At 36.2% G+C, this 16,103-nt stretch overlaps 1 protein-coding gene across 1 annotated transcript; it reads right to left on the bottom strand.

The window, feature by feature from the left end:
- Window positions 1-2,180: 2,180 nt before the first annotated feature.
- LOC104601627 (pentatricopeptide repeat-containing protein At1g10270-like) lies at window positions 2,181-4,502 on the bottom strand. Its single transcript, XM_010265041.3, has one exon. The coding sequence runs from the start codon at window positions 4,288-4,290 to the stop codon at window positions 2,488-2,490; it is 1,803 nt and encodes a 600-aa protein (XP_010263343.1). The 5' UTR covers window positions 4,291-4,502; the 3' UTR covers window positions 2,181-2,487.
- Window positions 4,503-16,103: the final 11,601 nt, after the last annotated feature.

The raw sequence follows: 16,103 nt of genomic DNA, 5'->3' as shown, positions 1-16,103 counted from the left end.
ACTGCTCAGCATCTTCATCTAAAGAAACCTTCAACTTTCTCATTGCCCCAATCTGCAACACCTCTTCCTGCCAAAGTGGAAAGGTCTTATTACTGTTCTCTACTCCTCCACATTTGCCTCCCTCTCATTCCCCAAACCTGCATCCTCTCTCTACTCTACAACCCCTAGTCCTCCACCAGCCAGAAGATCATCTTCAGATCAACTCTTCTGGTTTGATACATCTTGTATTTCATCCAGTAATGAACCCAACCTTAAAAATATCAGTTACCTGTTTATCACAATCTGTCCTAACCATCTCCTGAACACCAGCAAGATTCTCACGGATTCGGCTTCAGCTCATACCTTTCACTTCTAAAAAAAATAGGCAAAACATACAAACTCTTTGACACCAGCTTCTTCTTCACAGAGTCATAACTGAAACCCTTAAAAAGCTGGACCAATCACCTTTCTTAAGCTGTTTGAGCTTCTCTTTTGGGAAGTGAAACCCCTTTGGCCTCTCATTTCCTCTTGAACCTGCACACAGCTTTTCAATACTCTCCACTTCCTAACATTTCCATTCAAACCCACCTAATTCCAAACCCTTTTAGCCTCCCTCTTCCACATGCCCCTCCACGGAAGTCTGATTTCCATCCAAAATTACCTCCTTGCCCCTCACTGCCCCACACCATCCAACTCCCCTTTATTTCCCTCATCCACAATTATGTTGTTACCCTTCGAAGCTAACACATCATCATCTTCCACCTCTAGCCACCTCTTCATCTCCCTCCCTGCCTCTGGTCTACCTTCATGGAAAGCCTTACCAGTTTCTCTCCCCCCTCCCCAAACCTCCAAAACACCCTTCTTACTATTGCCTACCATATCTGCCGAAGGTCAAGTCCTCTCCTTCTCAGCAAAGATTCTTAAATCATAAACCTCCACAGAAAATTGAAGTTTCAGTTGATTTGGGACACCAAAAACGTCCTCCACCTCCACTAAGATTCCTGCCTGATCCATCTTATCCCACGTTTTATTCATGTCATTGACCATGAGGAATCTACCACACTTTTCTCCAATTGCCTTGTATTTAGTTAGACTCCAAGCATGCAGTGGAATGCCCACCACCCCAACCCACAGAGCACACCTCCTTCTATCTCCAGTTATCATTCCCACTACAGGAAACCACCAGCCTAGTCTGAGATCACATCTCCTCGATTTCAGATTTTCCATCTTCAACACCCTATCAGCACCCCTCCAGCTGAAGAACATAAACAAGAACAAACCCCCATTAAGTTTCCGTACCCCCATTACCTTCTCTTTTCTTCTTCAAACATTGCCCAAACCTCAACTTTCTCAGCTTCAGAATCGACTCCTATGAACATACCATCAAGCCAGCCTCCAACATTGGATATTGCATGGATAGGTCTATCTGGTTCTGCAATATATATATACATATATATATATATATATCACTCTACCCTTGTTTCTCTCACTCCTTAAGGAATCTTATTAATGTCAATATATAGACTTGTACCCTTGATTCCCATATACATAAACCAAAACCATTAAAGCTCCTTTTCCTACAACTTTTGTCCTGAAAAGAAATAATCATCTCCTGCATGGTGGTGAGATGCTGAGCTTATGAGGATGCAAATCCAACAGTTGATGTGATGAAAAACATTGACAATAATTTCTACCACAACTGATAGTTTTTTTTTTTTCATTCTGTCACTGATTCAAAAATTCTCTCCGCTATGTCCTTCACTCAAAACACTTTGTAGTCAAATTTTGTCTCAAGATATAAATCCAACAAAGTAGATGCTTATCCTAGTAAAAGCACCAAATCTCAAGTTTCTGTTTACATTCTAAGATAACCAAGAGCATAGAAAATTTGATTTTTCATTTGAGAAAACAATTTTTTAAATTATGTAGTATGGTTTAAATATCATAATCACTGAACACCTTGTAAACATTTTAATTTTCTCTTTTAATCTTTTAATTTTTTTTTTAATTTTTATTATCGACAATGTAATGCATTTTCTTAAGGGGAGAATCCCACTTCAAAATATGCTGCACAAACAACAGAAGCATTAAGTGGACAGGCATGCTGGCATAGAAATGCATGAGAATACATGAAACAACAAAGGAAAAAAACATGAAGAAAAACCATACCATAATAATACAAAAAAGATAAAACACACTCATGACAAGAATTAATTGCTTACTAAACAGAACATCTTTGACAAATATGGATGTTTCCAGGTCCCAATAATAACCCACCAGCTATACCAATCAAAAGTAATAATAATAACTCATTAGCTAGTTAACAGTTACATGTAAATTGATGACTCTAGCAGAAATACTTCTCATGATTATACCTTTCTTAGGGTCACTTTAACAATCTTGGACTAAGTGCTGAAAAAACGTATTCAGTATATGAAAATAAATTAGACTTCTTCTTGCTCTAAACAAAACTAAGCAGGAGAGAAGAAACCAGAAAATTTGATTGCATCAGACTCTAGATCCAGCAGCTACTTGCCCTGCCATTTGAGGGGATTCATAAGGTGGAACACCTGCATAACTTCCCTCCCTCCTCACGTTAAATAGTCTCTCAATCTCATCATTCCGCCCTTCTTTTCCAAATGCTTCAAATACAAAATTGCGAAGAGTAGAAGAAACAATGATGTTATTCCTCACCATCTGACCCAGCAAATTCAGACATGGATCTAGTCTAAGTTCACTGCACAATGCCGTAATGACAATCTCGTAACTCGTTGGGGCAGGCTTCACATCCCTCTCCCCCATTTTCCCCAAAATCTCTGCAGCTTCCACTGCCTTACCATTCTTAATCAACTCATTCAAAACCTTGTTACAGAAATTAGGGTCTAATCTCAAACCAGCTTCAACCACCATCTTACTGGAGATTTGTAATACATCTTCCATCCTTCCTTCTTTTAAATAAGCATCAATCAAAATCTTGAAAGTATTAACATCCGGGTTCACCGACTTTGTAGGCATTTCTCCAAACATCTTCTCTGCCTCCGAAAGCATCCCATGCTCACAGAACCTGCTAATGATGTTATTGAATCCTGCAGCATCCATTTGATAAGGTTTTGACCCCTGTTTGGTGCCCGTCTTCTTAAACATCTCAATAGCCTCCGAGAAGTTCCCCAACCGGAAGCACTCATTCACCATGATGTTAAACGAATCAGTGTTCACGGCCTGGAAATTAGGCGGTGTGTGGGAGTCTAGCATTTGGTTGAATAGGGCCAATGCCTCCGCCCTCTTCCCGTGCTTTAGCAGGACCTCCATAAGGCCATTGCAGGTTGCAGGTGTCATCTTGAACTGGCGATCAAGAAGAGATCGATAAGAATCCATTGCATCCTTCTCCCTACCCTGCTTGAAGTACCAATCCATGATTGTAGAATGTACAAGACCATCATAGACGAGGCATCGTTCACGAAGCTCGTCAAAGAACTCGAGAGCCCTCTCTTCATTACCGAGATTGAGGAACCCACCGATGATGTTATTATAGACCAAGGAGTCGGCACCATGGCCCTTATTGAGCATCTCTCGAAGGAGGTCCACAGCATCAGTAATTCGGCCAGCGTCGATAAGACCCTTGGTTAGATGACGATAGGTGACAGGCGATGGACTGAAGGGGGCGTTGGCGAGGATGTGTTGATAGATTTCAAGGCCAACGTCGACGCGGCCGGAATCACAGTGAGTGTTAATGAGGAAGTTGTAGGAGACGATATTGGGGACTATGTTGGACTGTCTGAAGAAGAAGGTAAAGAGTGCAACCGCATCGTCAAAGCGCTTGGCGCGGTACATGGCAGCTATGACAGCATTGCAGGTGAAGACGGTGGGGCGAGTATTAGAGAATACCGCATGGCGGGCTGTGGCAGAGGCGCCGTCGAGGTCGCCAGAGCGGATGAGTGATTGGACTCGGTTGTGGAGATTAAGGCGAGGGCCAACAAGCGCCGAAGTGGAGTCTGGAAGGCGGGGAGCATTAGGGTCGGGACGCGGGCGTGGTGCGTTAGGGTCTCGGCGGAGGGCGTGGAGTGGGGGTTCAATACGGAGGCGGCGCTTCCGGCGGCGACGCTCAGCAGCAGCCTCCTCCGCTGAGGAGTAGGCGAATGAGCGAACAGAGAGGAGGCTATGGTTGGGATACTGGAGGAGGATGTGGTGATGATCGGCGGCGGTGGTGGAGGTGGTGGAGGTGCTGATAACAGGAAGAAGATGGTTAGTGGTGAAGAGAGAGAGAGGAGATGATCGTCTGAGAGATCTAAGGATAATCCGGTATAAACTCATGATGGTTTTGATCCAATCAATTGGTAAACAGCTTCTGCAGAAGGAGAGATCTGAGTTTAAGGGGCGATGTTCAGCCTTCCGCTGTTCCTGCTGCTGTAAGTAAAACCCCTATGAGAGAGAGAGACTAAAACCCTCCTCGCTCGCTCGCCTGAATACTTAGAGACGCATTGCGGTCGGCCGGGCCGTGCTAACCATACAAATTGGTTTTGTCGTACCCATTTACAAATCTAGAACGTTCTGTGTTTAGGAGTGCAAATCGGACCGGTCGAGGTCGGGCTAAGGTATCCTAACCCAACCCGAGTAACCGGGTCCTTGCCCCACCCGCCCTGAACGGGGCAGGTTTTCCCCAACCCTGAACATGGGTGGGGCGGGGACGGTTCCTCGAATCGGGGATCAGGGGATGGATTTTGTATATAATTTCTTAAATCCGTTCTGAATTCAAAGGTAAATTAATAAAATATTTCTAAGTTTAATATTAATATTTAAAATATCTTCAAGTTTTTCTTAAATTCTTAAAATGTTAGATCCCATATTTTATTTTTGAATTATTTCTAAAGTATTATAATTCAATTCCTAAAATACCCTCAAATTCCTATATCCTATATATAAATTGTCCATAAAATAGATAATTTATTAGTAATTGTCTTAGAAAGGGGAAATTTTGGAGATTCCCCATTCCCAATAGAGAATAGATGCCCCGCCCCACCATCGATTACAGGGCAAAGTATCTTGACTTTGGGGCGGTGACAAGGAGGGGTGCCCCGCCCCAAACCCACCCCGTTGCCAACTCCAACCCTGGTCCAATTTCTTTACTTTTTTTAAATCTTTTTGTTTTTATATTTTAATACAAAATTATCGGGTGCAGATTAAAGTCGATTTACTTTGACTTTATTAGAATACCAAAAAAAAATTACTTTGACTTTATTATATATGCAAGTACATAGTTATGCTTTAAAGAGCGTTATACTTATCTTATATTAGAATTTTTTAAATTAAATTTGAAATTGTTGATGCAAAAATATACATTTATTCATAATGCATAGTTATATATGACATATATTTATATAAATGATGTGTGTTAAACGGTTACTCCCTACCCGGGATCGTCTGAATAGATTTTGTAAGGCTATTGGTGATGCTTGCCCAGTTTGTAATTGTTAAAGTCGGTTGTAGATGGGTATAGTTTGGTTATTTTGTTTTATGTTAAGAGCAAGGTGTATTGTTTGTTATGTTTTGGTTTAAGTGTCGTGTTACATACTTAAGTAGGGGTATAATTGTTTTTATTCTTTTAATTAGAAATTTATAAATAACATCTTGTCAACTAGAGAGAGAGTTTTTTTTCTTTTCTAGTTCGAATCAGTTCTTTTTTTTCTCTCTCTCTCTCTTTTTCTCTCTCTCATGGTTTTTAAAACTGGACCGAACCAGACAGTCAGATTGGAAAAATCAAGAACCGATCACCGTTTTACCCTAAAACCTCTTTTTGGCCAAAAACCATTGATTTGGTCGACAAACTGCTGACTCAGGCATTCAAACCGTTCAAACTGTCCAGCAGTTTTTGATTGTTTTTTTAGTTTTTAATTTTGTATTTCTTTTGTCAAAATGAGCCATCTGTTTGACCCTGGAACCGGGCCCCTAAACAGTTCGTTGTCCAGTTCGATTTTAAAAACATTGTTCTCTCTCTCATACTATTATTCTCTACTAATCTAGGGCTAAAACCAATACAAACCAGTTCTATAGCATGGTATGAGAGCCATTATAAATAGTTGAGGTCAACCCAAAACTTTTTGGTTTACCTTTTTTTCCCTTGATCTTTGTAGAGATCTCATCGATTGGGGTGAGTATTCAGTTTTTTCGGTTCAAAACCGAACCCAAAAAACCAAAATTTTCAAAACCGATTTAACAAGATGGCAAACCGAACCAAAATCGAAATATGTAAAAACCAATTAAACCGAACTAATTTTTTTCAGTTATTTCGGATATTTCAATAAAAACTGAAATTAAGTCAAGCCTTCTATGTTCTATCAGAAACAAAGAAGAAGAAGAAGAAGAAGAAGAAGAAGAAGAAGCCCTCAGCGGCAGCCGGTAGAGAAAAAGCAGACTCAGCGATAGCCGCGGCACTCGGTGGTCGATAATCACTCAACAGGGCAGGGAAGACGCCCTTAGCTGGTCAGACCCTCACCTAGCAAGCAGCAACAACACAGTTACAGCAGGCCAATGGCCAACCTATTCTTCCTAAATATAGAGAGATTAAAATCTTTAGAGAGAAACTAGAGAGACTGAGAGAGTCAGAGAGAGAGAGAGACGATTGAGGAAGGAAGATGCTTAGACCCCTGCACCAGCCAATGCCCAATAGTTTACTTGTCTTTTACTCTTTTCTTTACTTGCATTAAATGAAGTAATGATGTATATTGCATAATATATTAAATATTAATATAAAATTATAAATAATATTAAAAATATATATTTATAAATTAAATTAATTTTTCGGTTAATTGATTTACCAACTATGATAACCGAAATACAAAATAACCAAATAATAAAACCAAAACCGACCGAAAAACCGATTAGGCCAAATCGATTAAACCGAAACCAAAATTTCGATTCGGTTTTTTGGTTTTAACCGAAATATGCTCACCCCTACTCATTGATCCTTTGGAGTTTCACTGGATGGCTAAAAAAGAGTTGTCATTTTTCCTTTTTTGAGGTCCATGCCTCCAATTGGTTATGCCTCTAATTGATGGATCAAAGAGGGTTCTGTATCGGCGCATAGTATTGATTGATACAGAAACATATCAACCAGCGTCTCACAATAAAAAATGGGGGAGCATGACTCGAACTCAAGTTGGTGAATGCCCCATTGCCCAGGCGTACATGTAAATTAACCACCAGGACATTTGTTATTTCATGTTAATATGTGTAATAAAATAACTTTTATTAAACTTAATGTTTACATGTAAATAAAAAACAACATATATTTATTTTCAAAAACTTCAACTATAAATTAAAAAGAACAATATTCAAAATTAGTATTTTATAAATCAAATGAATAAATAATTTGTAACCCCCCCCCCACACACACATACACGCATACACACACACATATCAGATATAAATTTTAATTTCAAAAATTTGTACAAATAAAATATTCATAATAGAATAATTATTTTAATACTTAAATTATATAAATTTGCATATGGTATATATATCTTAAATTTTTATAAATTATTAATTAATATATTATTTTTCATTAAATAACAATGTATTTTTTATTTTAAAAAATAAAAGTATTATTTACAAAGTATTTGAAAATATAATATAAATTGAATCTATCAAATCCATTAGTCTACACTTTATATAAAAAATAATTTTTAACTTTGAAATTTTATAAAAATAAAATATTAATAATGGAATAATTATTTTAGTAATTAAAATTTATGAGTTTTCATAAGATATGTATTTTCAAAATTTTAATAGATTTGATATATTTTAAGTTAATATTAGATTTTTTTATAAATTATTAATTGATATTTTAATTTACATTTTATAATAACATATTTATTATTTACAAAAATAAAAATATTATTTATCAAACATTTAAGAATTAATTTTTTGGTTGAATTTTTTGTTAATATTAAAAAGTAAAAATAGAAAATAGAAAAATTGATATAATAATTCAAATATAATAGTTGCATATGCTTTATGCCTTACACTTTAATAGATAATAAAATAATATTGGTTTTTGCATGTATTAATTTATAAAAATCTATATACTATTTGCCTTGGAATCTTGATTGAAGCATTATTAATAAAATTGTATAATATCTACATGTCCTATTATATTAATTATAATATATTTTTCTTCATATGTATGTATGTATATATATATATATATTTGACATTAAATTCAATTGCTATTAATGTATTTATGGAATTTGTGTGCATTTTCTTAGCGTTTCCAAAGTATATTTGTATCCAAGTTGTTTAATACAATACTCGATACCGATACTTCATGGTCTACTGATAGGTCTACTTTTGCAATAACTAGAGGTAGAGGTGGAGGTCATGGTGGTAGAGGTGGAGCTCATGGAAGTTAGCCAATTCATGGTGGTAGTAGTGGTGCTATGTTTAGTCATAGTGGTGGACGTATTAAAGGTCGAGATTCAAGAGAAGCACATGGTAGAGGATGAAGTAATGGTAAGAGGAAGTGTATTCATTGTGGAATGGAGGTACATACTATCAATCTTTTCTATGATTTATATGGGCCACTCTATACCTGGGCTAATTATATGGTGGCTAGTGGGGGTGATATCGGAGACGAGATTCAACAACTTGATGAAACACCTTCTACATCTATAGATATTTTCGGAAAAGAGATAATGAGTGTTCCACGTGATGAGTATGAGTGGTTTCTTTAGGCTACATTACAATAGAATACAACTACTCTTGCTCATTGAAGTATGGTTTGTCTGGCATCCAAACCTTCCCATTGGATTATTGATTCTAGAGAGTTTCCAATCATATAACTGGGACTCTAGGTGTTTTTTTTTTCTCTTCCTCAATCCCTTACATCACACACAGTCACTCTTGCTAATGGCTCAACATCTTTTATTTATGGTATTGGTAATGTCAACTTAGATTCCTTACCCTTTCATCAATATTGTATGTTCCCATATTTCCTTTTAACATTATGTTTGTTAGTAAATTAACCAAGTCTCTTAATTGCTTTATCACCTTTTACCTTTCTTATTGTGTGTTTTTAGGATATCGAGATGGGGATAAAGATTGGTGGAGGGCATAAAGTTGGTGAACTATATTACCTTGATGGTGATGGTTCATTAACAACTCTTAAATTGCCTCTTTCTCCTCTTTAGTAGCATTGTCAAATTGGTCATTCGTTTCTTAGGCACTTCAGTTACTTGTTCCATCATTAAGTAGTCTTTCTACTTTAAAATGTGAGTAGTGTTAATATGGGAAATATCACCGTGCTCCCTTTAGGTTTAAGGTTGATAGTCATGTGTCAAGCCCTTTTTTTTTTTTGTTCTTTCGGACATTTGGGGTCTAAATAAAATAGTGGCATACAATAGTTACAAATATTTTGTAATTTTTGTTGATGATTATGAAGGATGGCATGGCTTTATCTTATGAAAGAGATGAGTGAATTATTTTTTATTTTCAAAAAGTTTTATGCTGAAATTTACACTCAATTTGGTTTATACATTAAGATTCTTTGTTTTGGTCGAGATTATTTTTATACACCCTTTCAACAATATTTGGAATAACATGGTATTATTCGTCAAACCTTATGTGCTTACACCTCTTAGCAAAATGAGGTAACTAAAAGAAAGAACCACCACCTCTTAAAAACTACATGATCCATTTTGCACTATATGAATATACCCAAACATTTTTAGAGTAATGCTATACTTGCATCTTGTTTTTTTTTGTTAATCGGATGCCCATGTCAATCCTTGAAGACCATTCTCCCTTCTTCATCTTGTTTCCCACTTTGTCTCTTTTCTCTTTCCCTTGTAGGATTTTTGGATGTGTATGTTTGTTCACAATCTTGGGCCTGTAATGGACAAATTAGATGCACAATCTACTAAGTGCATTTTTCCTGGCTATTCTAGAACCCAAAAAGGGTACAAATGTTATAATCTCAGTTCCCAATGTTCTTTTGTTTGTTTCAATGTTATGTTCTTTGAGTTTGGTCAATACTTTTCCGAGTCGAATGTCTTTCCTCCTTATCTACCTCCACTTCCAATTCCGGTTGAGGACTCCATTCCTCTTGTTCTAGTTATGTCTTAGTCGTTGTCTCCAGTGCAACTTTCTACTGAACGACCACCTATCAAGCAAGTATATATTCATCAGCAGGTACTAGATCCTACAATTTCTTCATCGTTGATAGATCCAATAGTTGTTTTAGCACTAGTTTCACTCCTTTTCTGGCTTTGACCTTCCCATTACTTTGCAGAAATGTAAACATAGTTGCACTCTTAATCTCATTTCCAGTTATGTTTCTATATCTCACATTTTTGTCTCTCATCTGTTAGATAGTACATGCCTTTAGCTCCAATCAAATTGATGTACATATACATTTATTATAAACGAATAGAAGTATATCATTGTTTCATGTTGATATTGGTATATTTATACGAAATTACCCCTTAAACTGGACACTTATGAGACTCGTGTTAGTTTAGAATGTTCTCAATCGTTGGATAGACTTGGGGAGTTTATCTTGCCAAGGCTGACACTGATGTGTTGCCAAAGAAGTTGGGGCAATTTGTCTCAACTGCTAGGGTTAGATCCAAAGCACATGTTGTGTGTATTTGGATGAAACATTGAACCCAGATGGACCACTTTTCCAGTTATGCCTTGGACCTTGGAGATTGATGGGAAAAACTAGAAAGTTATACATAACCCTAAACTTGATTATGGTACTACACTAGTGTTGGATTGGGCTGTCTTTGATATACCAATCAGTGTGATCCATCAAAGGTTAAAAACCTAGGTATGTTGGAGCAATTTGAGAATTCACCTAAGTGGGTGATCATAGTGATAAGATTGTCCCCTCTGTCTGACAAAGTGAATAATAGGGCTTACACTCTCTCTAATGAAAACCTAAACTGCCAGTAGTGTATTTCAATTGTGCTTGAGATTTAGTTTTGCAAAATTTATTTATATGATATATATATATATATATATATATATATATATATATATATATATATATAAATGTTTGCAAAAGGTTTAAATTTCTAGGATCCATCTGGACAGAAAGTGTGACACTACACTTGTAGCCAAGGGAGAGGTCCTTCCCTATAGGGCAGTGTTGTAATCATTATGGGCTGAGAGGTTAAATGTAAGAGACCGTTACAAGGTTGATTATCTGATGGGTTTTATAATACTTAAGTCGATTATCCTTGGGTATTCATAGGATGGCTGAATTCAATGATCATTTAGGTGTAAATGTTGGACCCATATTGAGTCCATAGTGATGCGCTCAGGGGTTCATTGCGTTTAGTAGCAAATTTGATTAAGATTTTTCATAGAGGATGGGCCAAACTCATGTGGACTTATGTGAAGTCATTGAGGGGTCCCATGCCATACAAATCAGGCCTAAGTTGGCCATGCAACATTTTGGGTCATGAGCCTTTGAAGGAAATGGACCTAAGGCCCATAATTAATAAGATTAAGTAAGCTATCCCATGACAACTTTGGATCAAATATGGGTTTGGAAATGGGTATGGAGCACCTATCCTCTTAAGAGGATAAGGCTTATCTCTTAATAGAGTCTATATCCAAATTAAATTTGGATAATCTTCTAATGTGCTCCATAAGGAGATAAAAGAAGAAGAGGGCAAACCAGACTAGAAGACCACTCTTTCTTGTTCTCTCTTCTTCTCTTTTGTCTTCCAAGAAACCCTATCACGACCTAGGCTTTCAAGGACTGATAGAGATCAATTTTCTTCTAATTTTTACAAGAAAAAATCAGATGAATTTTAAGCTCACATTCCCCAGTTCGATCCAAGCAGTTGGGTTGCAGTTTTGTTGAAAATTATGTTGTTGAATCAACTTCACCTATACACTGCGCCATCTTTGGTGGAGGCTGGTTTCAAGACTGATTTGGGCATGAACTTCCACCTTGGATCTGCATTTGTGGTATCCATATCGGGTATAAATCTCCCTCTTTGTCTGGTTTCAAATATGGTTTGGTTTAGTGCAAGACTGATATTGAAAAATGCAGTTTTTCAAAACATAGGGAATTTGATTCTCAAAAGGATTAGAAAATTTTCTCACTCAACCATCTTGCATGGTTCAGCCATCCATATGATGGATCATAACCCTTCCAATACCATTAATAATTTGTTTATTTACTATCAATGGTTTTTGTTCCTAAGAATGTCCAAAAAGCTCTTACCTCTTTAAGGTGGTGCCAAGCAATGGAAGGAGAACTTTTTATGTATGATTGCCCTCTATTTCAATTTGACATTAAGAATGTTTTTTTATATGGTGATTTTCTTGAGTAGGTTTATATGGAGAAATTACCTAGGTTTGTTGCTTAGGGGGAGGATGGTAAGGTGTGGAGACACAAAAAAGGCATTTATGGACTTAAACAGTCTCCCATGTGTGTGGTTTGGTAGATTTACCGAAGTGGTGAAATAATATGGCTTGAGATAATGTCAAGTTGACCATTTAGTATTTAACTATGATTCAGATGCTGAGAAGATTTTATTGGTGGTATATGTAGATGACATTGTTATTACCGACAATGACAAGTTGATGATTGATAGGTTGAAGATCTTTCTACATGATTAATTTCAGACAAAGTATCTTGGTAAATTAAAATATTTCTTGGAGATAGAGGTATTTAAGCAGTATTAATCTATACCAAATGAAGTATGTTCTTGATTTGTTAAAGGAGACAAGATTGTTGGGTGCCAAACCAGCTGAAACACCCATTGAGGTATATGTCAAATTAAGTAGTGATGTAGGTGAAAAGTTTGAAAATCTTGGAAGGTATGGGAGGTTGGTGGATAAGTTGAATTACCTAACCATTATTTGACTAGATATATCATTTGTAATTAATGTGGTGAGTCAGTTTATGCAAAATCCTCGGATTCTACATTGGGATGTATAAGGATTGCACGGTATTTGAAGATAACTCCAAGTCATGAGTTGTTATATAAGAATGGAGGGAGTCTTGAGATAGAGGGATAAACAAATGTTGACTGGGTCAGTTGAATACCTAATAGGAGGTCTACTACAGGGTATTGTATCTTTTTGGGGGGCAATTTGGTTACATGGAAGAACAAGAAGCAGAGAGTGGTGGAAAGAAGCAGTGTTGAAGTTCAATATAGAACCATGACACACACTACATGTAAATTAGTATGGTTGAAGAACATCTTATGGGGTACTCGATTGATACTCCTATGAAGATATATTGTAACAACCAAGTTGTAGTCTATATTTCTTCCAATCCAATTTTCCATGAAAGAAGAAAGTAAATAGAAGTTAATTGTCACTTTGTGAAAGATAAGGTTCTCAGTGGAGTGATAAGTACTACATATGTAAACACAAGAAGTCGATGGGCAAACTTGTTCACTAAAGGTTCAAGTCGGGGAAGAGTGGATTACATATATAACAAGTTGGGACTATATGACATATACTCACCAACTTGAGGGGAGTGTTAGAGTCAATTGTAGAGGTAGGTTGGTCATTTTGTTTTATGTTAAGAGTGAGGTGTAATGTCTGTTATGTTTTCATTTTAAGTGTTGTGTCCCATACTTAAGTTGGGGCATAACTGTCTTTGGCCGACTAGAGAGAGAGAGATCTTTTTTCTTCTCTAGTTTGAACCAGTTATTCTCTCTTTCTTCTCTCCTCCCTCTCTCTCTCTTACTATTATTCCCTGCTAATCTAGAGTTGAAACCAGTATAGATCAGTTTTGTAACAGTCATAAAGCCATAGAGTCTATGATCTAGCTTTTTGTGTTGTTCCCAAGAGAAAAAGCTATTTGGTTCTATCTTCTATTAATTTTGGATCTCATGACATTTCACTATTGAATATTTTGGACATGTTTATTTTTTGGTGGTAACATGCCAAGACAATGGTTGATTAAGTAAATGAATTATTTTTGAAAGGGAGTATTTACATAAAGCATATATAGAAGGTTAGAAACGAATATGCTATTTGAGGAAGTTCCTTTAAATCCTATTAGTATTGTCTCCAAGGCAAATACCACTATTGATCAGCTTGAAGCTTCTATTGATCCACCTAAGAGTCTATGGTGTGGAGCTCCAATTGGTGTAGTTAAAATTAATGTGGAAGTAGCGATATATCCTCTTCTACTATTGTAATTGGATTGATTGCTAGAGACCATTGTGGTCATTTTTTGTTTGCTAGAGGCCTTCCTGTCCACTATGGAACTCTTGAGGGATCTGAATCCATAGCTTTTCTTCATGGTTTGCTGTTTGCTGAAGATTTACATATTTCCTCTTCGATTATTGAAGGTGATGCTAAGAATATTGTTCAATTTTTATTGGATGATCATTTTGATCTACCATGGCGGCTTCATACTATATTAGCAGGACTCTCATTGCCAGCCTTCCATCTTGCTCAGTATCTTTTGTCCCACATATTGCGAACTAAGCGGCACATGCCATAGCTCGAAAAGCTTTATCTCTTAGTTGCACTTTTACTTGGATACACTACTTGATTTTCCAGGCACAACCCCTCTGTTTCTCAGTAGAGTCTAATGAAATTGCCCACAAGCTTCTTAAAAAAAATGATATGATCATTTCGAACATAAATTTGGGATCGAATCCCGCTACCATTAGGGTTGGGGAGGTGTATGTATGTATGTATGTAGGCATGAAAAACAATTTTGTAATTTTAAAAATAGTTTTAAATGGAGTTCAACTCAACTTTTATTTTGGCTAGTAGACCTAAATGGAGTTCAACTCAACTCAATTCAACTTTTATTTTGTGCCCTACTCCACCATTAGTAGATGATAGCTTCTAATGAACAAGTCTAGAATACTCATAAGATTGCATTTGGTTGCAATGCAAAGAAATTTGTATTGATGCAAAATTATGATAGTGCAAATGATCCGAGTGTAAATTCTGATTTATTTTTGTTTCAAAATTTTCCTTGTTTTGTTTGATTGCAATATAAATGAAAGAAATAATACCTGAAATAGAACCTAAAACAAAATTAAATAAAAATTGCATTCTTTTCATTTGCAAGTCCATGCATTTGTACTAATGCTCTTAAGATTGAACTGCAACCAAACAAGAAATACTTTGGCACAACATAACATATGGAAGACTGTTCATTATTTATACTGATCGAAACAAGTGTTTCATTTATTTTAAATTCAAAACTTTGGGTGATGTTCTTTGACATTATGTTTGGGGAATGCAACATAAATTCAAATATGATGTTCCACTAGAAATAACAGAAAAATATCTTATTCCCAAGCGTAATTATAAGTAAAAACAGCAATGATGCCATACACAATATTATTTAAGAAAAAAAACCTTAAAATATAAAAGAAAAAGTTCATTCAATCATGGGTCAAGGAAGTAGACTTAACAATTGCACTTTACCTTTGTCCGTGGAAGAAAAACAATTTTGTAATTTTAAAAATAGTTTTGAAGTCATAAATTAGGTAAAATAGATTTTGTTTCGTTTTATCAATTAATCTTAATACTTAGGTTATGGTTAGATAACTTTTGAAGTCTATTTAAGAGCGAGCTTGGTCACCTCCGGTGAAGACTTAGGTAAGTCCCGTAAAAAAGGGAAAATTCCTGATTAGTACTTTATACTTTGGGCCTAGCGCCACTTTGGTCTCCGAATTTTAAAATGCGACAATTCAGTACCCAAACTTTCAAAATGTGTCAATCTGGTACCTACAGTTAACCAGCTGTTAACTAGCCGTTAAGCAACATTTGAAAAAGACACAAATGCCCTTTGAGTGTCATCTAATTTTCTTTATCAACCATCCAAATGTTGACAAAGAATTAACAATCCCAAATCTTTGCTTCTTCTATTCAAGAAAGTTGGGGCCGCGTCTTAGTGGGCAATTCTAGATCCCAACTTTCTTAAATAAAAGAAGCAAAGATTTGGGATTGTTAATTTTTTGTCAACGCTTGGATGGTTGATAAAGAAAATTAGATGACACTTGAAAGACATTTGTGTCTTTTTCAAATGCCACTTAACAGCTACTTGACGTACACTAGGCCCAAAGTACAGGATACTAATCGCAATTTTTTTCCAAAAAAATACAAGGATTAAATTCCAATTACCCCCT

The sequence above is a fragment of the Nelumbo nucifera genome, chromosome 8, assembly GCF_055504915.1.
Source record: "Nelumbo nucifera cultivar China Antique chromosome 8, China Antique-T2T, whole genome shotgun sequence".
Taxonomy (NCBI): domain Eukaryota; kingdom Viridiplantae; phylum Streptophyta; class Magnoliopsida; order Proteales; family Nelumbonaceae; genus Nelumbo; species Nelumbo nucifera.
The sequence above is the reverse complement of the archived record's forward strand: the minus strand, read 5'-3'. Positions and strand labels throughout refer to the sequence as shown.